Source organism: Oryctolagus cuniculus, chromosome 21, assembly GCF_964237555.1.
Source record: "Oryctolagus cuniculus chromosome 21, mOryCun1.1, whole genome shotgun sequence".
Taxonomy (NCBI): Eukaryota; Metazoa; Chordata; class Mammalia; order Lagomorpha; family Leporidae; genus Oryctolagus; species Oryctolagus cuniculus.
Window position 1 is genome coordinate 19,785,103 of NC_091452.1, and position 27,291 is coordinate 19,812,393.

A 27,291-nucleotide genomic window follows, 5' to 3' on the forward strand; every position below is an offset into this window, starting at 1 on the left:
GACATAGAGAGAGAGACAGAGAGAAAGGTCTTCTTTCCATTGGTTCACTCCCCTAATGGCCGCTATGGCCAGCGCTGCACTGATACAAAGCCAGGAGTCGGGTACTTCCTCCTGGTCTCCCATGCGGGTGCAGGGACCCAAGCTCTTGGGCCATCATCTGCTGCCCTCCTGGGCCACAGCAGAGAGCTGGACTGGAATAGGAGCAACTGGGACTAGTACCCAGCGCCCCAACTGGGACTAGAACCCGGGGTGCCGGCGCTGCAGGTGGAGGATTAGCCAAGTGAGCCACGGCGCCAGCCCCCATTTTCCTTTTTAATTGAGACAGAGAGAGGGAGACAGTGAGTGATCTTCCATCTATGGGTTCAGTCCCCAGATGCCAACAACAGCCAGAGCTGGGCCGGGCTGTCCATCCCACCCATGTGGTCAGATTTTCCATGAGGGGGCAGTGGAGCTCAGCAGTTAGGAGCTTGGGCTCTGGAGTTGGGCCAGCAAGGCTGCCCCGGAGCAGCTTCTTCCTCGGGGAGTCTCACTTGCCTTCTTTACCCAAGGGTCCCCCTCGTGGCGCCTTCCTCTCGGAGGCGTAGTAGGGGCCTTTATTCAAGTGAGCACCAGGAGGGTGTGGGGCTGGTAGTGCCCAAGGCACCAAGGCCAAGGTGATGCGGCTGCTGACTCAGGATGACGTAAGGAGAAAGCCAGCAGCCGCTGTGCACGCTCTGTCCTCCCAGTGGAGGGACGAGCCATCTCTCTTCCCGTCTGCTCCAAGGGGAGAAGGCGAAGGAAGGGGCATTTCTGGAAGCTGTGCTATAAGCCCTTGTAAAGAGGGGCTGTACGTGCAGCCTCCAGTATCTGGGGCTCCGGTGGCTCTGAGCACCCAGGGGGAGCACACACAGGAGCCGCGCGGCTGGAGGAGGCGGCGGCAGACAGGACTTGCTGTCACCCTGCTCTGCTCTGCCCTGTGGAGTCACACACAAGGGCTCTCGCTCGCCGGCTGGCTCTGGGCGGAGCTCCTTGGCTGGGCAGCGGGGGCCCTGTGTGCTGCCTCCCTGCCCCCCACCCGCCCCACCATTGCTTATGTGACATCACCTCCCACCGTGGCCCATCTGCTCCAGCCTATCCAGAGCTTTTGTTCTCCCCATACCTGGTGGTGGGCTCCTTTCCTGTCGCTCCTTGCCTCCTTCCTGGAGGACCACAGCAGCGTCCTCACGGGCTGCCCTGGCCCTGGTACCGCCCCACCAGAGCCCATCCTCCCCACAGCAATGCCGCCCACCTCCCTGGAAACCCTCACTGTTTCCCTGCAGGCAGAAACGAAACCTCAGCTTTGCAGTCTGCCTCACAACGCGAGCTGCATCTTCCTCTTGCGCGCCATCCCCCCCAAAATCCCCTCTCTGGATGGGTGCCTGCTGTGCACCTGCGATCTTCCTCTTCCTGCTTCAGGGCCTTTGCACTTGCTATTGTCTCTGCCCAAGGTCCCCTTCCTCCCATGTCTGCACATGGCTGTGTGCTTTGCATCTGTTCCGTCTCTGCTTAAATGCTTCTTCACAGTGAGGTCTCTGCATTCTGCTCACATGAGGGACAGGCTTTGCACTGGCCACCTGGCTGGCTGTAGGGGAGCCCCTATCCCACCTGCCAGACATGCCAGGCCCTGGACTCACCTGCTGGGAGATCAGACCATGCCGGACATCTCATTCCTCTGTCAATGATGCCCTAACAAAGCCAGTTACCTCCTCTCACTCCACTTGTCTCAGGCCCTCCCTGTCGCTGCGGGAAAGGAGCCGCCCAGTCCTCCTTTGCCACACCCTGCTCTGAGCACACCTGCAGCCACACCTCGTTCTCAGGGGCATTTGTGGGTTAGAGACCTGGGCACCAGGATGGAACTGGTGGTGCTGGGCCATGCAAGCTGCATGATTCAGGTTAGGGCCGCCGACTCGGGCGACCACAGCTCCACCTCCCAGACCAGGCAGCTCGCTGCTGCAGCTCAGTTTCCTCACGTGTAAAACGGGAAAATGAACAGGTGCACTTCATAGACCGGGCATGGAGGTTACAGAGGAAAATGCCTCTAAACCCTGTAACCCTGGGGCTTGGTGGTAACTATTCTGATTAATGAGTTCTCTGCTCCTCTTATTATTATTATTATTATTATTATTATTATTAAATGAATTTGCTTTAGAGACACCGAGGGAGTGCTCTCGTCTTTGGCTCACTCCCCAGATGCCCACAACAGCCAGGGCTGAGCCGGAGCTAACACCAGGAGCCAGGAATTCAAACCAGGTGTCCCACATGGGTGGCAGGGACCCAATCACTTGAGCTGTCCCCTGCTGCCTCCCTGGGTGTGCATTAGCTGGAAGCTGGAGTCAGGAGTCAGAACCAAGAATGAAGCATCCCAGTGCGGGATGGGGGCGTCTTAACCCAAGGGAGAAACGTCTGTCCCATTATCCTTACGGCGCTAACACCAGGGCCAAACTCCTGAACAGCTTGTGGAAAGACATTATTTTTCTGCTCAGTTTGAACGGAGATGACAGCACACATGTGTGGGCTCTCCCCGCGGTGGACCCCTCCCCAGCCAGTTGTCACGGATTAAGTGTCGGAGCTTAATTGTCTTCATCAGCCGGCAGGAGCCCTCACTTGGCGGCCTCAGGAAGCAGAGCTGTCAACCACACCGTTCCTGTAGCTTGCGTCCCCCACACGGTCCCCGTCTGTGGCTGGGAGGAGCCGGATATCTCAGAGCATGCTGGCTTATGCTACATTTGTCTTCCCTCTGCTCTTGTAGCTGTGTGGCTTTGGGCAAGGTGCCAGCCCTCCCTGAGCCCCCGGGTGTTTTCCCTAGGTGATCTCTAAGAGGGTTTTCCATTCGGGAGTTTCTGGAATTCAGGAATCAAGGGAAAGCGGCCGGTTGACACGTGGACTTGGGGTTTGTGCGTGGCTATGGCGTGTCTGTCTTGTGGTCACCCGGGGGCAGGTGACTGTAGCTGTCTTCATGGTCTCACTTCGCTGGCATAGGAGGCTGCTGTGTGCGGGGCTGGAAACACTTGATTTAATCAGCAGCTTTTAACTCAGAACCTGATATGGGAACCCAGGAAGATGCTCAGCTGCAGAATATATTGCCTCCCACTTAAAAAGGGGTTCACACACCTGAACCCCCAATAAGATACTTCCACCTGGGAGGTTGCTGCTGATCTTCTAAGCACCTCCTCCAGGAAGCCCCCTTGACTCCCATTCTGCCTTGGCACTGTCCAGGTGCTGCCCCTCCTTTTCGCCATACGTCTCATCAATGATGTCATGAGCTGTTCTCATCTGCCCCAAGTCAGAGGCTTGATGGTTCCATGTATGTCTCATTCCAGGCACCCAGTGGGCAGCAGCTGGTATTTGGTGAAGGGGGGCGGGGCCCCAGGCTTTGCAGAGGGAGTGGCTTTGCCTATGTCACAGGCTGGTGCTGGTCACATTTCTAATGGACGCAGAGCCTGGGTGCAAACAGATGCAAGTGCATTTGCTTTTGTGTTGTGGGTTGATTAATACTTGGGAAGACTGGAGGGTCCCATGTAAACAATTCCGCTGCCCGGTAGGGGCTAGGCTGCGCCGGGCTCCAGGGGACAGAGCATCAGGGTGGCAGCCTCAGCAGGAGGCCTCCTCTCTCCTCTCCTCTTCTGCCCTGGTCCAGCTGGAGCAGAGTGAAGCCAAGTGTGAGGATGCCTTGAAGACACAGAAGGCGCTGACTGCAGACCTGGAGACCATGCACAGCGAGCTGGAGAACATGACCCGGAACAAGAGCCTGGTACTCTCCCTTCCTGTGGCTGTGCGCATGCGCCCCCTGCAGGCCTCTGCGAGCTGCTGTGGGCCTACTCTGTGCGCAGCGTAGTAGGGATAAGGGGACTTGTAGATCTACTGGATGCCACCTTAAAGGTATGTGCGTCCATTTCAGGCCTGCTGGGTGCTCAGCTCTGTAAGAGGTATAAGAGCACTTACTGTGGACATACTGTGTGCTCATCACTCTGAATGTGCTGGCGTCCTACTGTGCACAAGGGTGTAGATGAGGGCCAACTGTGTGCTCCCGTCTCAAAGATGTTGTGAACACAGTGTGTGTTCAGAATTGTGGGGGTGCATCCCTTATAAGCCCAGTTTGGCACCCTAAGCAGCAACTCAACTATTTAGAAGGTACCTGCAGTGTGCTCACTGCTAGAAGTGGTTCTCAGGCATCTGTTGTCCTACTGTGTGCTCACCACCATTAAGAGGGGTTTGGCTCTTATGTGGGGCTACTGCCTGTCCATTCCTGTAAATGGAGACCAAGGCATCTCTCATGGACCCACCGAGTCTCCCAACTATAAGAAGCCCCACCACCCATTATGTGTGCTCACCTCTGACTGGGGAATGAACATATATCCTGGGCCTACTTTGCTGGCGACAACTGGATGTGAATTTTGAAGTTCGCTGTCTGGGTGTACAGCCTGGGCTTAAATTTATACTTAAATTTACACTTGATGTGTGAAATCCGAGATTGCAGCTCGTCTCCAGATCCTTATTGGCCCCTGTCCTACATTTTGCTTGCACTAAACTAAGAACTTGCCCTCCCCCCAACACACACACACATCCATGTGCACGGGGCTGAACGGACACCTATACGAAACCACCAGCGACCTAGGCGAAATCAATGCCCTCACAGGTAAAGGATGCAATCCGATTTGTCTGCTCATCCATCCAGCTCACACTGATTGAGCACTTGCTGTCCATCAGGACTGGAATGTTCCTGTGAACAGGGAGAGCACTGGGATCTGAACTCAGTTACTTAACAGTAGGCACCATGCACATGTAAATTGTGTACACAGATTCCCAAGCATCCCTGCACACGCATAAATCCACTCACACACATGCTGCAGTCACGGTAACATGCATACCCACCACACACACACACACACACATACACATACACACCATGGAGCTTGTATACATCCATCATGCACTGGCCCCTGTGGCCATGCTGACTTGCAGGTGGTTGGTCACTTGCCTCATACATCCAAAGGCAAGCCCCTCCCTGTTCTTCAGCAAGCCCCCGCTGCCCACCCCCACCCTCCCACCTCCCCCCAGCCACCGGCCTGCCTCCCCACAGGTGGATGAGCAGCTGTACCGGCTGCAGTTTGAGAGGGCGGACCTCCTGAAGCGCATTGACGAGGACCAGGATGACCTGAACGAGCTCATGCAGAAGCACAAGGACCTCATTGCTCAGGTGAGGGGCAGGCGCTCGGGGCAGGCACTTGCGGACTTGCGGCGGGGCGAAGGCAGAATATCGAGACAGGGAGGTTGGCCTGCTCCCTGCTCTCGGCATCCTGGAGGAATAGATGCCCCTGGGTAGGCAGGAACTGTAAATCCCATGTGTTCCTGGGGGAGGGGAACATCACCTTAGAGAGATACTATGTGTATTTCTGGAGAACATCTCCACCAGGAAAATGCTCGACTTCTTCACGTACCTGTCTACACATCACCCACGTATCTGCCATCCATCTGCCTGTCGGTCCATACGTTTACCCATCAACCCTTTTGTTCACCCATCTACGCATCCATTCATTTGCTTACCCACCTCACCCACCCACCCATCCATCTACCCCACTATCCATCCACCCACCTCCCACCCATGTATCTGTCTAACCATCCATCTACCGATCCACCCACCTGTCTGTCCATCCATCCATCCACACTTTCCCCTCTCCCCTTCTGTCCCGCTCCCCCTCTCTCCTCCTCTCTCTCCCTCCCTCTCCCCTTCTGTCCCCCTCCCCCTCCTTCTCCCCTTCTCTTGCTCTCCCCCTCTCCTCCTCTTCCCTCTCCCCCTCTCCTCCTCTTCCCCCTCCCTCCCTCTCCCCCATCCCCCTCTCCCCCCTCCCTCCCCCTCCCCCCTCTCCCTCTCCCCCTCCTCTCCTCCTCCCTCTTCCTCTCTCCCCTTCCCCCCTCTCTCCCTCCCCCCTCCCTCTCCCCTTCTCTTGCTCTCCCCCTCTCCTCCTCTTCCCCCTCTCCCCCTCTCCCCCCTCCCCCTCCCCCTCTCCCCCTCTCCCCCTCCCCCTCTCCCTCTCCCCCTCTCTCATACTGAGCACTTGCTCTGTGTCAAGCTCTGTGATGAATGACGATGCTGCAGGGAGCAAAGGCATGTCCCTCTCCTGCACTCATGCAGCTCACAGTGTGCTGGGTGGGACAAATCTTACCATGCAGGCACCCAGGGCAGAATGGAGACTTTGAAACTCTGCCCAGAACCCTGGAAGGAAATGAACATGGTCCTGTGGATCTTGGGCTTGCTGGAAGTCATGGACACGCTCCCTGAGAGGCAACGGTACATGGACATTTGAATGAGGAGCAGGAGTTGATTAAATGGGAGAGGAAGAGACAGAGTGCAGCACATGCTAAGGGCCTCTGAGTGACAGTGCACACATTTAAGAGGCTACAAGCAGGCCAGTGAGGGGAGCGTGGCCTGGGGTCTCAGTGAAGCCAGGCCAGGAGAGACAGGGCAGGGCCTAGAAGCTATGATGAGTTTGGTGGTTATTTTGTGGGTGACGGGAATCCTCAGCAAACTCTGTGGGGGCGGGGGCAGTTGGAGAGGAGCAGCCAGCCTGACACCCAAGACTCTTAGCTCTGCAGTGGCAGGGCTTTCCTGGGCCTCGTCCAGTGCTGTATCTAGAGCTGGGAGGAGTGGCCGGCATGGGGCAGGTGCGCAGTTAACAGCAGGAAAATAAGCGGAAGCTGCAGATATCCGGGAAAAAGAGTGTCCTGGGCCGGGCAGGTGGAGCAGGGGTGAGGAGAAGTGGCAGGTGGACCCAGGAGTCAGGACGCACGATGGCAGCTTGGGGACGCAACAGAGGCTTAGGGCTGGAACTGAGGGTTGTTTTACACACTGGGGACAGCAACTCCCTGCAGGAGCAGTGAGCATCTTCCTCACATTGTACCCCCAGTAGATACGCGGGGAAACATGGCCTCCAGGCTGCCAGTGTATCCAGCAGGAATGTGGGCTGGGGGATTTACGGTAACCGGGGAGTCACAGTGACGGAAAGGATCAAGGACATCACCATTACAGCCGCCACAGAAGAGCGTGTGCTGTCTTCCACCTCTGCGAGTCACACGTACTTTTGTCCAGAGTGGAAGTTTATTTGTTCAGTCACAGGAGTGGCATAGGCATCTACCCATTATAAATAAAGGTCATACACACATGCAACCCAGAGGTGAGGGCACGCTCCTGTGCCTTGTCACCCCCCTTTCTGCAGGCAGTCAAGCTCAACGGTTGCTTCTACCCCCCTTTTAAGGACCTTTTCCTCTCCACTGTCTCATTGGGTCTCAGAACAAACCACAGACAGAAGGGCCAAGCACAAACTGTTGGCCCATTTTACAGATGGGAAGGCTGAGATGCAGAGCAGTCGTGTGGTTCCCCAGGTCTAGAATCCGAGTCCCCTGACACTCACAAGAACTCCCTTACTGCAGAATTTGGTCTCGGTGCTGTGGCCAGCATGTGTCTGGCTGGGCTCTCAAGGGAGTGTGATAATGGGAGGGACACTTGACCCAAGCCAGGGGCTCGTGTACTGGAGTGACTGTGTCCACACTGAGGTGAATCCTGTTGGGTGTGGGGAAAGAGCCATGGCCACAGAAGCTCTGAGGGACAGTGACGACTGCCCGTGGGGGCAGAGAGGTTTTCAGGGGTGGGTCCCCAGCACGGCCGGCGGGCTCAGCGTGACATTATTCTTTTGTCCTGCTAGTCCGCTTCCGACATCGGGCAGATCCAAGAACTGCAGCAGCAGCTGGAGGAAGCTAAGAAGGAGAAGCACAAACTGCAGGAGCAAGTACGTGCTCGGCGCGGCCAGTGGGGGGCAAGGAGGCTTCGCTCTGCGCCCCTGCTCTAGGAGTCTGGGCAGCGGTGTGGACCCTTCCACTGCAGCTGTGTGTGTGATGAGTCAGGAATACTCCCAGTGCACACTGGGATCCCAGTGCATACTTCACTCACTCCTGACTGGGCCTGTTCTGCATCCAAAGGTGCCCTCTGCAGGGAGACCCGCTGGGGTCAGGGCAGGATTCTCCCCCCTGGGAGAAACGAGTCCCAGAGAAAGGGTATGGTGTTGCGAGACAGCCTTGTTACCTTATGCCTTGTGAAATCTCTCTTCCAAGCCCTGGGCACTCCAAACCTCTTTGGCTTCCCATCATTGCCTGCCGGGTTGCGGCTGTCCATGAAATTCTTAAAACTCCTCCAGAAGAGGCATTGCATGTGCCCCCAGCACCACAAAAGTCACAGCAGTGGTAGACATTTGTGGGGCGTTCACTAGGTACCAGGAAGGCGTCTCTTTCAGGGTTCCTAATGAAAATGTGGTAGCTGTGGCTCAGGAACGGAAGTGACTTGCCCAGGCTCACCGGCTGGACAATAGTGGAGCCACGTTTTGTGCCTGGCTCCCGCACCCACTGTTGCCTGTGCCTTGATGCTGAAGCCTGATGCTCGCAGACCAGCTCGGCTCCTTTATCATAGCAAGGAAGGGAGTAACAGAAGTGCTGATCCGAGGTTCCGTTCTGAATTCTAAAGGCACAGGAAGCAGCAGCTCCCAGTGCCTGAGACTCCAGAGCAGGGTCTGCTGTGAGGGTCCCCTGAGAGCCCCCAGACTGGAACCTGCTTGGTGGTGTGGTGTGGCGTGGTGGGTAAGGGCACTGCCTGTGACGCCAGCGTCCCATATGGACACCGCTTCCTGTCCTGGCTGCTCCACTTTGGATCCAGCTCCCTGGTAAGGCACCTGGGAAAGCAGTGGAGGATGGCCCAAGTCCTTGGGCCCCTGGATCCACGTGGGAGACTCAGATGAAGCTCCTGGCCCAGCACTGGCTATTGTGGCCATCTGGGGAGTGAACCAGCAGATGGAAGCACTCTCTCTTTCTCTCCTCCCACCCCGTAACTGACCTTCAAATAAATAAATCTTTTAAAAATTAAAGAGTGGAACCTGGGAGTTGTGGCTTGTGCAGGCCTTCCACGTGTAGCACCTGTGCCGAGGAGGAGGCAGAGTGCCAGGCCCTGGCCGTGGGGCCTGCAGGTGCCTCTGCCTGGGACTCACTCCTGCTGCGTGTGCCCTCAGCTGCAGGTGGCTCAGATGCGTGTTGAGTACCTGGAGCAGTCCACCGTGGATCGCGCCATCGTCAGCAGGCAGGAGGCGGTGATCTGTGACCTGGAGAACAAGACGGAGTTCCAGAAAGTGCAGATTAAGAGATTCGAGGTACGTAGTGACACGGAAACACCGCTTGGGGCAGGAGCAATGAGAACTTCCTTGCGAGCTCCATCCTTCCTCCCACCACCCATCCACCTACTCCTGCTTGGATATACATTATTCATCCATCTCCCACCCAGCCTCCTCCCTCCAGGCCCCCTTCCCTCCCTCTCTCTTGTATCACACCACCCCTAAGCCATGCAGCCACCACCCACCCCCCTCCTTCCCCCATCACTGACGCATCTACCCATTCCCATTCCATTTGCCCTGCCTCCTTAGCCCTTCCCTCCTCCTCTTCATCTGTTCTCTCTGACCTCACACCCCATCTTCTCACCTTGTACTCATCTCCATCTGCCTACTCATTACCCACTAGGCAGCCAAAGCTCCTTTCGAACTGGGGCTTATTGCACACCTACTGTGTGCCAGGCCCTGTTTTAGGTGCACAGAAGACAAATGTATAACACAGATCCTGCTTTCTGGAAGCATAGAGCTTTTTAAGAGATGTGGGTACAGGGATATAAATGCCAATAACAGGGAGAGGGCCTGTGAGCTCTGGGAAGGCAGAAGTCCTTTCAGGCGGGAGAATAGGAAGGCTTCCCGGAGGAGGAGGCTGGACCTTGCAGCACAGGTAGGATCCTTAGATGGGCTGGGGTGATGTTATTACGTTCATATTGCATCTGGGGTAGAAGTCACGGGTTCCTCTCCCCAGCGCTGTTGACCAACGACTGACCAGCGACATTTACACAGGACAGCATCACTGTCAAACCCTCTTCTGTCCACCATGTCCAAGTCAGCTCTGAGGGTCAGGTGCAACAGGCCTCCTTTAATGAGTGAGAACGTGACCCCAGGGAGGTCAAATGGCTTCACCGCAGCCTGACGGTGAGTCTACACCACGGGAGGCTGCCTTCATCTTTCCCGCCCCCCACCTCCGGGGGGCCTCTGGTCTCCAGGAAGGCTGCCATAGAGAAAGAATAGAGAAATTCTCTCCTTCACCTTGACCCTCAGTGGTTCTGGGAATGGCTCAAGGCATCCCCGAAGGCACGGCTGCCTCTGCAGGATCCCCACAGGGCTCAGATCTACCGTGTTGCAAATGATTAGATCATGTTGAGCTACATCACATGTCATTTTTAACTCGCCTCTAGCCTAGTCAAGCGATAGCAGAGAAGGAAAAAATTATGGTAGAAATATGTCAAATTGAAAGAGTCTATCTCCAAATTCGCGTTCTGCCACCACGATGTGATTTAGTAGAATCCTGGGTCTTTGCGGAAGATGCGGTGCCTCCAGGAAGTGGTTTGGGAAACTTCTAACTTACGCTCTCCTGGCTGCTGTTTCAAATCCTCGTTGAACGCTTTTTAATTTTTTTTTCTTTTTATTTGACAGGTAGAGCTATAGGCAGTGAGAGAGAGAGACAGAGAGACAGGTCTTCCTTCCGTTGGTTCACTCCCTAAATGGCCGTGGCTCACTTGACTAATCCTCCGCCTGCAGCGCCGGCATCCCATGTGGGCGCTGGGTTGTAGTCCCGGTTGCTCCTCTTCCAGTCCAGCTCTCTGCTGTGGCCCGGGAGGGCAGTGGAGGATGGCCCAAGTGCTTGGGCCCTGCATCCACGTCGGAGACCAGGAGGAAGCACCTGGCTTCGGATCAGTGCAGCGCTGGTCATGGCGGCCATTTGTAGATTCCCCACTCCAGAAAAGCAGACATGGAGGCCCTCTGCGATCAAAGGCCCCTGCTTTATAAAACAGGGAGCCAAAACTTTATGGGGTCTGGATGCCCAACAAAGTTCTCTCCTCTCCACTTCCCGAACGGGCCGCCGCGTGGGGCTGCTATAAATATCCTTAATTCCCAACCCTTACCCAGCACATCCAACCCGCCAGGTAGGGAGCTAAGCCTTCTGCGTCCTGGGAATCAGGCACCTGCCCCAGGTCACCGCCCGGTCAGAACGGGGGCAGAGGTGGGACCGGAACCCGGAGCTCTCCTCTGTGGGGCCACGGCCTCTCCAATCTGCCTTTCCCACGTCTTCACACCGCGCTCGTCTGTGTAGCGGAAGCAGGGACTCTGAGCCTTGCGCCTTGGCCTAGGCGAACGTGGTCTTCCTGGAGCCGCCCTGTTTCATGCCCCAGGCCCCTGTTCGCTGCCCCAGGCTGGGCCTGACCTCCCTGTCCCCTCCCAGGTCCTGGTGATCCGGCTTCGGGACAGCCTGATCAAGATGGGCGAGGAGCTGTCGCGGGCGGCCGCCTCGGAGGCGCAGCAGCGGGAGAGCAGCCAGTACTACCAGCGGCGCCTGGAGGAGCTGAAAGCTGAAATGGAGGAGCTGGTGCAGCGGGAGGCGGAGGCCGGCCGGCGCTGCGTGGAGCTGGTGAGCACTGTGCCTTCCGCGCAGGCGCCGATGCCAGGGTCTGGGCTGGGATAGGGCGTTCCTTGCGTCAGTCGAAGATGCCAGGGTCTGGGATTGGGTAGGACATTCCTTGAGTCAGTGGAAGGCGGGGCTTCAGAAGGCCAACACCCCCCGCCCTGCCATGCAGGAAGCGCTGGGAGAAACCGGAAGGGGTGGGGCTTTGGATGACGGATGCTGCCATTGGCTGCAGATGATGGGGGTGGGCTCAGAGTGGGCCAATGGCATGCACAGCTGGTGAATGGATGCCAACCACGTGCGTCTAGGATTCCAGACTTTTCTTTGCTTGTGTCTGGCGTTCTGCTCCAACGGTAGAGCAGCCTAGTGCGACAGAGAGAGAGGGAGCTGTGTTTAAGTGCCGCTCTTGCCCAACGTCCCTATTGGCCATCCCGTCAGAGGATCCTTGTAAGAGCCTGGGGAAGTCAGAGTGAGTGCGCCCATGCTACAGGTGAGGAATTCTAGACTGCCGCGCGCTGAGCTCATCGGGCTGACCAGGAAGGCCGGAGATGGAAACGTAATGACGGCCTGCGTCGTGTGTGAAAGCGCCAGGCGCCGGGTTCCTTGTTTAAGCGCTCCCGTCAGAGCTGTGAGGCCGGTGCCACCACCGTGTCCTTTATAAAGAGGGGAGGCGGAGGCGCAGGCCGTCAGCCGTGGTCAAGGCCACGCCCGGATGAGAGTTTGGACCCCGGGCTGCCCAGCTCGGCAGCCTCCTGATTTTATGCTTGACGCTGGTGCACAGGGTACGTAGGAAGGTTTCTCTACTGTTCCGTGCGTTGCCCCCAGAACAGTCACCTGCGGGAATCCCAGTATCTGGAAACTCCCTGGTTTCCTCTCCACCGGGCGTCCCTAAGGCTCTGGGGTTTTGAATCTGTGACGCTGGGTGGGGGCTGGGGGGTACCCCATTTGTCCAGGACCCCAGACCTTTGCTGGGACCACTCCACCCTCTGCCGGCCACAGCTAGATGCAGAGGTCTCTAAATGCAGTCACTCTGTCCTCCTTGCCCTGTCCGCTCGGGCGTTGTAACAGATCTCACCGGCTTGTGCTCCTGCAGCAAAAGTGGGGTCTTTCAAAAAGTTAGTGGAAAATGGGTTTAAAATATGTTTATTTTGTTGCAAAAAAAGTTTTGAAATTGTTGCGTTTTTCCCCGAAATATACATTTCCATTAACTTCTTGAAGATCCTTTGAATGGATTCCAAAATTTTTCATTAAATAAATTTAGCTTTATAAGAAGGCCTTTTTTTAATGCTTTTTGTTTGTTTTTTACTTATTTAAAGGCAGAGAGACATAGACAAACAGACCAACAGAGAGAGATCTCTCCTCTTCTGGTTCACTCCCCAAATGACTGCAACAACCAGGGCTGGGCCAGGCTGAAGCCAGGAGCCAGGAGCTCCATCCAGGTCCCCCATGTGGACAGCAGGAGCCCAAGTACTTGAGCCGTCAGATGCTGCCTCCCAGGGTCTGCAGTAGCAGGGAGCTGGAGTTGGAAGCAGAGCCGGAGTTTGAGCCCAGGCACTCAGACAGTATGCAGGCATCCCAAGTCATGTCTCAACCACTGCACCTAATGCCTGCCCCATACACTTAGCTTTAAATTCCATTTTCCCAAGAACTGTTTGAAGCACCCTCATATTTCTTGGGGTATTGGCCCCGATACGCAGAGTCATGCCTATCAAGTCTGTGGGTGACAGGCTGGCTACCTGGCTCTTCTGTATGGGGGCAGGTGAGGCAGCCCCAGACGGAAGTTCCCAGACAACATACAGGTCCGTTGATTGGCGGTTCATCCGCCCCCAGGGCCTTGAGAGAGAGAGGGAGACAGAGAGCAGTGCTCTTTCCTCCAGTTGACAAGATGAACTTCTCATTTACCAGCCCTGCTTCTCAGCAGCTGAGTCCTGCTCCTGCCCGCTCTGGCTGGGAGGAGAGAACATCCCAGCCTCTGACGTCTTCTTTAGCTGGCCGGACACGTGGGCATTCCAGCCAAGTGAAATAGTGGTCTCCTTCCTCCGCCCCTTGCTCTCTTGTGCCCTGTTTTTCCCTTTTTTCTTAAGTTCCTCTCCCCTTTTTCATGCCCCACCTCTTTCTTCTTTGCTGGACGTGGTCATCAAGGTTGAACTAATGCAGCTCCCAAACACAAATTCGCCAAAATAAAGAGAAAAGTGGGGCTCCCTGTGGATAGCAGTGGCCTGTGTGGGCCACGATCCACTGCCTACTCGGGTACATTAGCAGGAAGCCGGATCTGAAGCAGAGTAGCCGGGTCTCCAGTGGGCACTCTTGTATGGGAAACCAGAATGCCAGCCCTCCAATGGTGTCTTCGTTGACATGGAGTCACACTTGGCAGGTGGACCGTGTGGAGGGGCAGAGCTGGGGGCGGTGTCCCCCCCGTGCCTGGTGGTAAAGCTCTCCAATGACACCCTGCTGTCCTGGTAACCCTGCCTTGCTGAACAATGGCTCCATGGTGGGAGACCAAACTAAAAAGGATCCAGTATTCTGGGCCCTGGTGGGATGCGCGCGAGAGGGCTGTTGATGGATCTCCTGTCTGCATTCCTTCCCGCCCGTCACCAGCCTGCACCATTCGTCACTGCTGGTGTTGGTTTAAAAGGCTGCAAGTTGTTGCATGCGAATGATTTATACCTGCAGCCGGCTCTCCGGCACATCCAGATCAGGATCAATTACCCCGCCGATGGAACTTCTCTTCCCAGGAAGAAGAAAAATGAGGGTTTGCCATTAATTTTAGTAAATGTGCTATTCCTGGCGACTCCAGGAGCCATTATGGAGGAAAGAATATTCTGGCTCTAAATCACTCAAGTCCCTCTGTCATTGGTGCGGCAAGGCAGCTCATCCGTGGATTTATATCTTGTTGTTTTTCAACAGTCACGGAGACCAGGCAACACCACCCTGGCCCAGGACGGGGAATCTAGGGCTGGTAGGGACGGGCATTTAGGGAAAGCGGAAAGTGCTGATGGCGATGCGAAGGCCTGCCCTCTGTCTGCTTCCAGCCAGGTGCACCTGTCTCAGAGGCTGCACTGTTTCGCTTCACCCTCCGTCACCTTGGCCTGTCTCTGGCCTCAGATTCCCGTGGTATCCCTTCCACAAGCCTCCCAGACCCTGGAAAGCTTGGCAGGTGCCTCTGCTCACTCTTAGTGCCTCTGCCCAGTGACCCACACTAGAAATCACAGTGCCTTCTCTCCTTGCTCAGTCTACTCGGTGGTAAGGCTTGTTGACTTCACTCTATGTAGATAATTTTTGTCTTTTGAAAAAGACTTATTTATTTGAAAGAGCGAGAGTGAAAGTGAGATAGTTTCTACCTGCTGGTTCACTCCACACATGCTACAACAGCCAGAGCTGGGCGAGGCTGAAGCCAAGAGCCAGGAACTCCATCCGGGTCTCCTATGTGGGTGACAGATGTCCCAGTACTTGGGTCATCTTCCAGTGCCTTCTCAGGAGCATTAGCAGGAAGCTGGATTGGAGGTGGAGTAGCCAGGTCTTGAATTGGCTCCCTGATACAGGATGCCAGTTTAAATGGCAACTTGACCTGCTGTACCTGTTGGGTGGTTTTAAATCCACTTCCTTTCTTTGCCATCTTGCTTTCTTCATGGTCCCCCATCTCCCTACCCCATCCTCATCAGTGCGCGTATCACCCTGGTATTTTAGTGGCCAGTATTCTTATCTTCCTAAACAGAGAGTCCCTGAGAGAGGGATTGGGTTTTAGTAGGCTGTAGGTCTTCAACTCCAAGTTCAAGAAGTTCAAGGCCAGACATAGGGGTGATGCTCAGTAATTGTTTGATGGAATGTGTCCTCCACATTTAAAAATGTTACCTCTTAACAGAATAGTTCAAAAAGTATAGTTTACAAATGGGAACTTTCAAGCCAGTGAACTTCTGTTTGCGTCTTACCAGGGGTTGGTCCTGTGCCTGATGTTACATGAGATGACATGAAAGGCCCACGGATTGTGTCCTGTAGTTGCTCGCGATCTAGAGGAGAAAACCCAGATGTCCCCAGATAGCTCTGATGCACGGCAGGATGTATGGGCAAAGGAGGAAATCTGGGGGAGATTGTATGGAGGATGCATTATCTGAGTTTAAGACATTGCTCAATTTGTTTTGACCACGATCAAATAGATTGATCTGAACTCCTGTGGTTGTGGGACACGTCCTGTCACCATAGCACAACCAGACAGTCCGTTTTTTGTGATAACTCCACATGAAGTGAATTTGCTAACCTTTTAAATCTTCAGCTGTAACTTACAACAAACTTTGATCATCATGCTAGGGAAAGGATTTTCTTCCTGTACTCCAGAAAGCAAGTGGTGTTGTGAAATCGTTGTCTTATGGAAGAGTAGCGAAGGAGCAGACAGCCAGCGTAGAAAAGCATGGCAGAGAGGCGTCTTAACTGAGGAAGGACACACGGGCAGCTTTGAGGCACAGGTGTACAGTCAGGTTCACCGTCGTCTCCCACTGCGGCCTGGCTGTGTCCCCCAGAGTTCATGCTCCTCTACTTCAGCTTCCATGAGATCAACTTTCAAAAATCTTTTTCTGTATTTGAAAGAAGGGGAGTGGGAGAGAGAGATCCCTCATCTGCTGGTTTATTCTCTTTTGTTTGTTTGTTTGTTTTTAAAGGTTTATTTATTTATTTGAATGTCAGAGTTAGAGAGAGGTAGAGACAGAGAGAGAGGTCTTGCATCCTCTGGTTCACTTCCCAGATGGCCGTAATGACCGGAGCTGCTCTGATCCAAAGCCAGGAGCCAGGAGCTTCTTCCAGGTCTCCCACATGGGTGCAGGGGCCCAAGTGCTTGGACCATCTTCTACTGCTTTCCCAGGCCATAGCAGACAGCTGGATCAGAAGAGGAGCAGCTGGGACTCTATCCAGCACCCATATGGGATGCCGGCACGGCAGGTGGTTGCTTTACCTGCTACACCACAGGACTGGCCCTGTGCTGGTTTATTTTCTAGATGCAACAGCCCAAGCTAGGCCAGGCTGAAGCCTGAAACTGGAAACCCAATCCATGCGTCCCACGTGAAGGCACGGACCCAGGTATCTGAGCCCTCACCTGCTGTCTTCCAGGGTGCGTGTTATCAGGAAACTGGATGGCAAGCAGAGCTGGGACTTGAACCCAGACGTGCTGAAGTGGGATGTGGGTGTTGCAAACAGCGTCTTCACCACGGTGTCAAATGCCTATCCCAAGATCAACATTTTACAGTCCACATGTGAGTGAGATCATGTGGTCCTATCTACTGTCTATACATTCACCCACCTTTATAACATTAATCATAAAAATAATATACTTGTGATCCTGTAGTCTAGGGTTTCTCAAGCTTGGCGTTACTGTCATTGCCTGTTGTTAGGGATGCATCCTGTGCAAGCACCCCAGCCTCTACCTCCTAGACCTCCTAGCACAAATAGCTCTCCTGGCCAGTCGTCTCCAGACACTACTTAATATCTCCCAGGGGACAAAATCACCTGTGAAGAGCCTCTGGTCTCATTTAATCCTTGCAGTCCTTAAGGTACCGCCACCAACTTCCCATTTTATTAAAGCAAGGCTGGGGAGGTGACGTGCTGTATCCCGGGTCACAGGACAGCTAGGGCTGGGGGGTGGGGGAATAGTTTCAGAAATGGAAGAGGAGGAAACCCAGCCCCTGCGGCAGCAGCAGTTCCAGCAAAACCCAGCGTTCACCCTCCCGAGCCCCAGCAGCGGCTTCACAGCAGAATCTAATTCTGAGTGGAATTGAAAGCCTCGCTGCGGACTGTGTACTTTTAATAATGCTTAAATAAAACATGGGCACACGGGTGTGATCTCCTCACCGAGCCTGGCTTGTCAGCTGCCCGGGCAAGGTCATAAATAGTTAATAGACAACCACTTATGGCTCTACTTCTGTTAAATCCAGCATCAATTATATATGGCCCATGAATTAGTTATTTGGTGTTACTTTGGGGTGTGTTTGCCACCTTCAGGGGGAGAAGTGATGGAAAGAATGTGAAGCCCAAAGCAGATGAGGGGAAAGCTGTGGGGGCCGCGTCCATTCTCCGCACTGGCCAGCGTCCCTGGCAGGAAATCACCTCCCTCCACTGTGTGAGAGATGTGCCCACCGGGAAGAAAGCTCAGGGCACCCGTGCATTGGCAGGTGTTTCACAGCTGGCTCCCAGGGGCAGGTGCACTCCTTCTTTGTAACGTTTGCCAGCCTGCATGGTGTCAGTGCTCCCACCAGGGCCACGCTGACGCTAACGACAAGGTGTGGCTGAGTGCAGAGTGGGGAAGCCACGCCCAGCAGCACTGGGTTCAATGTAGATACAATAGACACAAACGTCTCCAAAAGCAGATGTAACAGTGCAAGGTTAATAAGACAGAAGTGATGCATTTTCAGAATGTGTTATCTTGGTCTTTAATATCATTTATCTGTCCACTTATATAATCTAATTTTTTATAAAAATTATTTAATTGAGAGATAGGGGAAGAGACATAGATGAAGAGACAGAATGAGTATCTCCCACCTGCTGACTCGCTCCCCAGATGCCTGGGTCTGGGCCAGGCCGAAGTCAGGATCCAGGAACTCCATCCAGGTCTCCCACGTGAGTGGTGGGGGACCCAACTCTTGAGCCATCACCTGCTGTCTCCCAGGGTGTGCGTTAGCAAGAAGCTGGAATTGCAAGCAGAGCTAGAACTTGAACCCAAGCACCCCAATATGGAATGTGGATGTCCCAAGTGGCGCCTTCACCACTACACCAAATGCCTGCCAGTTTTACTAATTTTTACTAGTAGCTGTGCTTGACAGCTGGCTCACAAAATTGCTGAAAGATTAACAGCTGGGTCTTCGTGGTCAGTCTGATGCTTCGAGCTCACTGCTGGCTTGGAGTCTCCCCGGGATTGAGTCCCCATGCCCTGGCCAGAAGGCTGCTGGTGGAGAGGAAGGAGAGAAAGTTCGGGATCAGAAGCCCTTTAACCAAGTCTCATCACTCTCCGACTGCTCGTTCATTTTAAGGCAGGATGACGTCCCCACCCGAGCTCTCTGCTGAGGAGCAGTCTGGGACCTCATGCGTAGAGTGGGTACAGTCAGCGTCCACCGGGATCCTGAGAGGCAGCAGCTGAATGCTCAAGTAACTGAGTCCCTCCACTTGTGGGAGACCTGGATGGAGCTGGCTCCCAGCTTTGGCCAGGCCCAGCCCATCCCCTCTCAGGCAGGTGGGGAGGGACCCAGTGGATGGGACATCTCGCTCTCCTCCGTCTCTCTCTTTTGATGTCTGCCTCTTAAATTAAAAAACAAAGCACATCGTCATCTGTGCCACACTTCTGGCTCTGCCTGCCAATACTGTCCCCAGAGGCAAGCTGGTTCTGCCATCTTTCCTCTGGCCCCTTTCTCCTGGGTCTCCCCAGGAAGCCCAAATCCAGATTCTGTTTGGTTTTCTAATTCACTTTAATTTTATTTAATTTTTTCCACTCAACATGTTTTCAAACTGCATGGTCAGAACTCAGCCCCCCACCCTTGCTCTTGGCAGCCCCCAAATGTAGTCTTAAAAGGTTCATTTGCAAAAGCTCCTCCTGCTCCTGACCATGAACTTGAGCGTGTAAAGATGAATGATTTTGGCTGGGAACCCAAAGCGTTTAAAAAGGCATTTGGTGCGGAGGGCACCTGGGGCCAGGAGCCAGGTGTAAATCACACCTTTTATGGTTCTCCTGACAGGGAAGGAGCCCTCCTAATTACTGCCAGGTTATCTCGGCGTGGTCCAAAACAGCCCAGTGCACACACAGACCGCGTGTTCACGGATTGCCTCACTCGCCACTACTCACAGCCTCTGCACACTCAGAGAGCCGGCAGGGGGAGAATGTGGGTATTTCCATCCTTTCCTCCTGCCGGGCACCTCTGCAACAGAACCCTGGTCCTAAGGAGACATAAAATCCAGGGCCAGCAGCCCCAGGCACGTTCTTCCCAAATGGGCTCATCTCAATTGGAGAGGTGTTATCGCCTAATGAAATACATCTCTCCGCGTCTGCCTCCGCGATGAGATATCTCGATAATAAAATCTATTACCAAAAGCCTACCTAGGAATAATTGGGTCCATTACTCCCCGGCTTGTGGCTCCGTGTCTGCATCGGAGACGGGCTCTCCGGTAATTAATCAGAATTTAAAGTCACTAACACCAATTACAAATAATGCACCGAGTCTTGAGACGCTAAGCAGAGGAGCAGATACTGATCTTGTCCCCTGAGACTCCATCAATTGAACTTTTGTCACTTCCCACTCGCTGGAAATTAGAGTCACTTAACTCCATCATGTTAATTACTTAGAAGAGAAGGGGGGGCTGATATTGATTGAATACCACAGGTGTACATTAAATTATTCAAATAAATCCAATTCAAGTTGTTTATATGAGATCATGCCTCACTTAATTGCATGTCAGGGGAGCCTAAGAAGGTTAATCTTCACAATAGAAGACACGACCATTGTTACAATCCAGCATCTTTAAATTTATTTAGTTGACTAGTTGAAAGGCAGAGAGACAGAGAGCAATCCCCTGGTCACTGCTTCACCTCCCAGATACCCACCATGAGCCCCAGCTGAAGGCAGGAGCCGGCACTGGAGTCAGGTCTCACGCATGGGTGGCAGGCTCCCAACTACTGGAATCTTCTTGTGTTGCCTCCCAGGGTGCATGAGTGGGAATCTGGAATTGGGAGCAGAGCCTGGACTTGAACCCAGGCACTCTGATATGGGATGCAGGCGTTCCATGTGGTGCCTTTTATAATTTCTTAATTTATTTTCATTTTATTTGAAAGGCAGAGAGAGAGAGAGATCTTCCATCTTCCGGTTCACTCCTGTAACAGCCAAGGATGGGTCAGACCAAAGCCAGGAGGCCAGGATGCTATTGTTGTATTTATTTCATGTGGATGGCAGGGGCCTAGGTGCTTGGATCACCATTTGCAGCCTTCCAGGGCGCACATCAGCAGGACACTGGATTGCAGGGGGAGGAGCCACAACTCAGACCCAGGCCTAAGTGGTGTCTTACCTCTTATGCCAAATGCCAGCCCCAGCAGTTCAGCATCTTAGAAGATAATGGTCCCACAGAAATCCAGGTGGCCCCAAAGTCACTTCTTTCATTTTTTTAAAATTCACTTCTAAACTATAGTGTGTGTTGGAAGGGTAATTCTTCTCTTTGTGGTGCTCGGCTTTTGGCTCTGCTTAGACAATGATGAGGGAGAAGAGGACCTCAGGATTTGAGGGCGGCCCAAGGAAGAGGGAAGGAAAAGGGTTTTACTGGGAGAACTGATGGCTTTGGAATTGCACCTGTCGGCAGCGGGAAAAGAGAAGCAATCTTGTGTGAGTTCTGCTTCCTTTGGTTGTAAGTCATAGAAGTAAAATTCTAGCTGGCTTCTTCAAAGGGGAATGTGTGTGCTCATATCATGAATGGGCCTCGCGACCTCTGGTTTCCGACCCCGTGGAATTCTGGGACTCGAATGATGTCCCAGGCTGAGTCCAGTGTTGCTCACGCCGACTTCACCAGCTCTCCAGAGCCAATTGTGCACCTGTCGTCAGTGACAGGCGTGTTCAGTGGTGTCACGGGGGTGGCCTGACGATAGCACCTGGGGTTTATTTACACCATGGAAAGCAGCAAATGCTGCACCCTGGGGCCTTCATCTCCCCCAGAGCCAGTTTTATTTATTTATTTTTAGAGAATATTGGTCGGTAAGGGGAAGGGCTGCTACACAATACTACCGATCCAGTAACTTAGGTCTTCTAACAACTATTTACTTATTTGAAAAGCATAGTTACAGAAGGAGGGAGGGAGGGAGAGAGAGAGAGAGAGACAGGTCTTCCATCCACTGATTCACTCCCCAAATGGCTACAACAGCCAGGGCTGCGCCACGCCGAAGCCAGGAACCTGGAACTCTACCCAGGTGTCCCGCATGGGTGGCAGGGGCCCAAACACTTGGGTCATTTTCTGCTGTTTTCTCAGGCTCATTAGCAGTGAGCCCGATCAGAAATGGAGCAGCCGGGAATCAAACTGGTGCTCACATTGGTTGCTAGCCTTGCAGGCAGTGGCTTAACCCACTGCACCACAACACCAGCCAACAGTCTTCAACATTCGCCATCCCACCTGACTGCTGAGCCCTTCTCTCCCCACCTCTTCTGAGTTGGTCGCCATTCTCTGGCAGGATATCCCTTCCTGGTGGCAGCAGAATAAGGCTGATACATGGCCAACCCACCAGCCTCAAAGAGGATAGAGGCCCTTCCCCGCACTGTCCAAACACAAGTCTAGGAATGGAATCTTATTGCTTCCCACTGGCCTGGCTTGGGTTCCATGCCCAGCCCTAAACTAAGCACTGGTGTCTGACTGGGGAAGTCCTGACATAGCTGTGCAGCTCTGGACCCAGGAGTAGAGTCAGCTCCATCCTGGCTACAGTCACTGAGATGAGGAGCAGGCTCGTTCCCCTCCAAGGAAAACTGGAATATTGGTGCCGGAAGTGGGGGAATGGACTCTAGGAAGGAAACCCCCTGTGTTTTGGCTACGTCTCTGTGTGATGGCTCCTGCTGCGACTTCTCTGGTCTCGCCCAGGCCTCATCTGGATGCTCTGTTCCCTCTGCTTGTTTGCTTGTCGCCTATTTGGCTTTTCCCTCCCCTGTTTTCTATCTTTCCTGTGACAGGGGCGGGCGGGACATCCCAAGGTAGAATAAACACAAGAAAAGAAAATGAGGCCCGAGGGAGGCAGCCTGAATCCCTTCCTGCTCATGAGGAGAGCAACTTGTATAACGGGCAGGAGCTGCTCTGGAATCGCACGCCAGGCCTGTGCCTGCAGCTGTGCGAACCTGGGCATGTTTCTCCGCATGGACTCGCTTTCGCGGAGAAGTGGATCCGATGGATTGCAAGGCTCTTTCTGCCGAGACACTGGGCTGATGCAGAATGAGTACGTCATGGAGCTGCTGCAAGGGTTGGGCTCGTCTCTAAGAAGTGATGGTCAGGGTGGCCATGTCCTCTGGATCAAGCGCGCTCCTACTCCTGTGCACAAAGTCTGCAAGCCTCAGATCTGAGCCTAGCAAGGCTTCTTCACCCCAGCTGCTGCCTTCTCCAGGCTCAGACTTGTGGGAATCCCACCTTGGATTGTGCACCCCGTGGGGTGGGGGGAGTCGCTACCTCGTTGGGCAACAGCATCCCTACAGAGGCCTCCTTCTCTCCAGCCCGTTTCAGATCAGGTGTAGCCCCGTGCTACTCTTACCTAGGACGTACAGGGAGTCATCCAGAGTTGCCAAGTTTTGTTTTCTTTTAAAGGATTTCTTTCTTTCTTTGAAAGGCAGAGAGAGAGAGAGAGAGAGAGAGAGAGAGAGAGATCTTCATCCACTCCTCCATTCCCCAAATGCCCACGGCAGGAGCCAGGTCAAAGCCAGAAGCCAGGAACTCCCTCTGGGTCTCCCATGTGGGTGGCAGGGACTCAGCACCTGACTCATCAGCTGCTGCCCACCCCACTCTGGCACATCATCAGGAAGCTGGATGGGAGGCGGAGCAGCTGGGACTGCAGCCAGGCACTCTGTATAAGGTGGTGGCGTCCCAAGTGGTAGCTTAACCTGCTGCCCCACAACACCTGCAGGCAAACCCTCTTAAATCCATAGCTGATACAAATCGGTAGTAAACAGAGGCAGAACCTCTTTATTCTCCTGCCCCAGCCTCTAAGGTAGCATCGCAAAATGTGGCTTTAGAACCCCTGGTGAGATCTCGCCTGCCTCCTTTTTTTTTGTAATGAAGTTTCATTGAAACACAGTTGCAATCACTCCTTTGTTGTTCAGGGCTGCAGTGACAGAGATGAATGTCTGTGACAGAGAGACCGTTTGACACATAACATCTAAAATATTTACTATCTGGCCCTTTACCAAAACAAATATTACCTTCACCCTGGAACATCGCTTAGCACAGAGAGTGCATAAAAATGCACGTTGAGAGAAGAAAGAACTAGAAAGGGCCCAGGACTAGGAGTCGGGAGAGCTGGGTGCGGCTCTGAGTCCCGTCACTTCCCTAGGGCGTGAGCAGGCACTCTGTGGCCACGGCACTCATCTTTCTGTCTCTGTGATCTTGTGAAATGGGGATTGCAAGTTTCTTCAAAGCATCCTTTGGAGGATACACTGAGATAATTTGTTTAAATGCTCGTCACAGTTCCTGGCACGAAGCAAATCCGCCATCATCATTCGCATCATCATCACCCTCACTGCCACCACCGTCTCATCATCACCACCATTCCCCACTATTTCCAGCACTGCCCTCACTATTGTCATCACCATCATCACCACCAACCCCATTACCGTCATTATTCCCACTTTCTCACTATTGTTATCACCATCCTCCTCCTCCCCCACTTCCTCCTCGTCACCATCGACATCCTCGCCACCGCCACCCCATCATCTCCATTCCCCCCATTTTCACTGTTATCACCATCCTCCTCATCATCCATCACCACCACCATCTTTATCATCACTTTCACCGACATCAGTATCACCACCAGCACCACTACCTCCTCCTCATCACCGTTCGCACCATTATCACTGTTACCACCATCATCATCGTAGTTACCGTTATCTTCATCACCACTGCCATCATCATCATCATCACTGCCATCATCACTCCTCCGACTGCCACCACCATCATCATCTTATCATCACAAGCGACCAGAACCAGAGAGCACTGCAGAGCCCCTTACAGAGCAAACGAGCTGTGCTCGCCCAAGCACGGGTACAAACCTAGGCCAGTGGCCGGATAGTTCCCAGGTTGAGAATTCTGGGATTGCCATCGCCAAATGCTGTGCCTCTCAACCTGCGTGACCGTGGGCTCATAGGTCTCCTTTGGACTCAGTGTCCTGAGTGTCAGCCTCGTTGGGATTCTGCCCTTTCCCCAGCCTTACTTTGGCCACATTCCAGGTAAATGACTCGGAGCCCATTCTGCCAGCACGTCACCTCTGCCGCCTGCTTGGATAATTAGAATCAACACATTCATTTCCCTAACAGCATTCTCATCTTCCCCCTCGCGAAATTTTCAAATGAAAAAAGAAAGGCAAAAACAAGCTACATCTGTCCTTGTTCAGGCAATTTGCAGCTGTCCACAGCTGACATCCACCCAGCTGGGCGGCAGTGCTAGACTTCCTGCTTGCTTTGGGTGGGAGATGAGTGGCCAATGCCTATTAAAGTCTGGCAGTGGTTTGGAGACAAAGCATCCTGCTGGGGAGAGGCTTATAAACAAACACTCAGGGGGAATCCTTCAGGCTCCTGCCTTTGTGAGCTAATTGCCTGGTGGAAGAGGAGAAAAAAAAAAAAAAAAAAAAAGAAGGAGAAGATGATGTTACCTCTCAGCAAACAAAAGGAAAGGAAATAAGATGGTTTTCGCCTCTTCCGGAGAAAGACTGCTGAGGGTGGCCCGGGATGCTCTGTTTCAGGGACCACTAGCAAGTGTTTTCGGGGAAGAGCCAGGCAGTAAATAGTTTAGATGTCTTGTGAGCCAGGCTGTCTCTGTCACCAGTACTCAACCCTGCTGTTGGAGTGCAAAAGCAGCCATGGACACGAATGAATGAGAGTATCTGTGGTTCCAGTGAAGCTGTGCTGCCAGCGACAGACAGTGGACTGCGGCTGACGCACAGCCTGCAGTCTGCCGACATGCACTCTGTCGTCAGAGGTGGGCAGTAGAGCTCGGTTCCAGTCTTGGCTCTAGCTCTTAGACCTGGTGTCCCCTTCCTCAGCTTCCTCATCTGTAAAATGGGTCAGAAGGTAGTCAGGGGATTGAAGGAGTGAGTTACACATGTTAGGTGGTCGATAAATTATAACTTCCCCTGGTACCCATCCCCTCAATCCCACTTATGAAAAGAACATGAGGGAGTAAAACCAAATAAAGATGGCTGTATGCTCTCCGGTTATGCTTATGGTTATGGTTATGGTTACAGTTTGGCAGTGTACATCTTGTGGTAGCTCGTTTGAAAGTTGAGCAGCTCTGAGTTTCCCAAGGTCCTTCTATTGTCTGCATCTCCCAGTGCCCTCCCAGACCAAGGTTCTCTGGTTCAGCCTAGTCCATTTTCTTTCTTTTTTTAAGTTTATTTATTTATTTGAAAGTCAGAGTTACACAGAGAGAAGGAGAGGCAGAGAGAGAGAGGTCTTCCTTCCACTGGTTCACTCCCCCAATTGGCTGCAATGGCCAGAGCTGCATGGATCTGAAGCCAGGAGCCAGGAGCTTCCTCTGGGTCTCCCACGTGGGTGCAGGGGCCCAAGGACAAGGATTGGAAGTGGAGCAGCCAGGACTCGAACCAGCATCCATATGGGATGCTGGCACTGCAGGTGGTGGCTTTACCCACTATGCCACAGAGCTGGCCCCAGCCTAGTCCATTTGCATCTCAAAGGCATGGCTTCATTTGGAAAACCCCAACTATATAAATGAAGAATCTGTTTATGCCCTGCCATTGTTTGAATATGTAGTTGATCTTGTGGCCAAATGTTGGCACAACACTGAAAATTCTATGTCTGCAAGTCTAAGGCACTGCATGTCGAATCTGATAATCAGACTTGTGTTTTCACGAGTCGGATTCTCAGGAAGGGTTGTAGGGGATAATTCAGTCGGATGATGGTACTGATAGTTAAGATGCACTTGATCAGAGTTGGGGAGAGATTGCTCTCCATGGAAACATAGAAAGAGACTCCTGACTTGCAATGCTATGGTTGGTTTGTTTCTATTATGTATGTTTTCTAAAGGTTCATTTTAGCTGAGTTATGCACAGCTTGTGTTTGCTTATTATTGTTATTGCTGTTTCCATAGTTTATGCCAGGGCTAAGGAGGCCCCGTGCCATTTAACACTCCCACATTCCCGGTGCCTTACAACCTTTGGTTTTCAAGGTATGTTCTCAGAGCAGCAGCCTTGGACTATAGAAGTGCAGAACCCCAGGCCCTGTCCCAGACTGTTGAGCCACAACTGGCATTTGAACAAGAGGCTTCAGTGACTCAGATGCATGAGAGGAGCCCTGCTTTAGGTATTTCATCCTGCACTGTGTTCCCATCATGAAAAGGCTAATGCTGGGAGAAGTCACAGACAAGACTTCCTCCTACCCAGGTCTTAAACACATAGTCTGCTGTGCAGCTTAGCCCATGGCTCCTGCCTTGGGTTTTTCTCCTTCTGTTTCTTCTTCCTCCACTACACTATCTACTTCCTATTGCTGAAAGTCACTTTCTTCTTGACTTTTCCTGTATGGGGTCCACAGGTGAACCACGCACCTGAGTGTTCAGGGATTTACTGCTTGTCAGGTGATTCCATGAAACACTTGCATATGCAAAATTGAAAGCTTGCTCTTAAAAAAAGAGATGGCCGGCACCATGGCTCACTTGGCTAATCCTCCACCTGTGACGCCGGCACCCCGGGGTTCTAGTCCCGGTTGGGGCGCCAGATTCTGTCCCAGTTGTTCCTCTTCCAGTCCAGCTCTCTGCTGTGGCCCGGGAAGGCAGTGGAGGATGGCCCAAGTGCTTGGGTCCTGCACCTGCATGGGAGACCAGGAGGAAGCACCTGGCTCCTGGCTTCAGGTGGGTGCAGTGTGCCGGCTATAGTGGCCATCTGGGGGGTGAACCAATGGAAGGAAGACCTTTCTCTCTGTCTCTCTCTCTCTCACTGTTTAACTCTGTCTGTCAAAAAAAAAAAAAAAAAAAGGGAGAGGTGGTGGCTATCAGCACCTCTCAGTAAGGTTTCCTGGGCACTGCTTTCCTTCAGATATTGAG

The 27,291-nt window shown here is 53.2% G+C and overlaps 1 protein-coding gene across 4 annotated transcripts in view; it reads left to right on the forward strand.

Annotated features, from left to right (window-relative positions):
• MYO18B (myosin XVIIIB) overlaps nt 1-27,291 on the forward strand; it is a 245,008-nt gene that overhangs the window by 164,739 nt on the left and 52,978 nt on the right. For all 4 annotated transcript variants that reach the window (XM_070066045.1, XM_070066043.1, XM_070066042.1 and 1 more), the window contains exons 34-38: nt 3,656-3,769; nt 5,099-5,215; nt 7,719-7,802; nt 9,069-9,206; nt 11,365-11,550. In XM_070066045.1, coding sequence (XP_069922146.1) covers nt 3,656-3,769; nt 5,099-5,215; nt 7,719-7,802; nt 9,069-9,206; nt 11,365-11,550 — 639 coding nt within the window. The remainder of the gene's footprint in view (nt 1-3,655; nt 3,770-5,098; nt 5,216-7,718; nt 7,803-9,068; nt 9,207-11,364; nt 11,551-27,291) is intronic.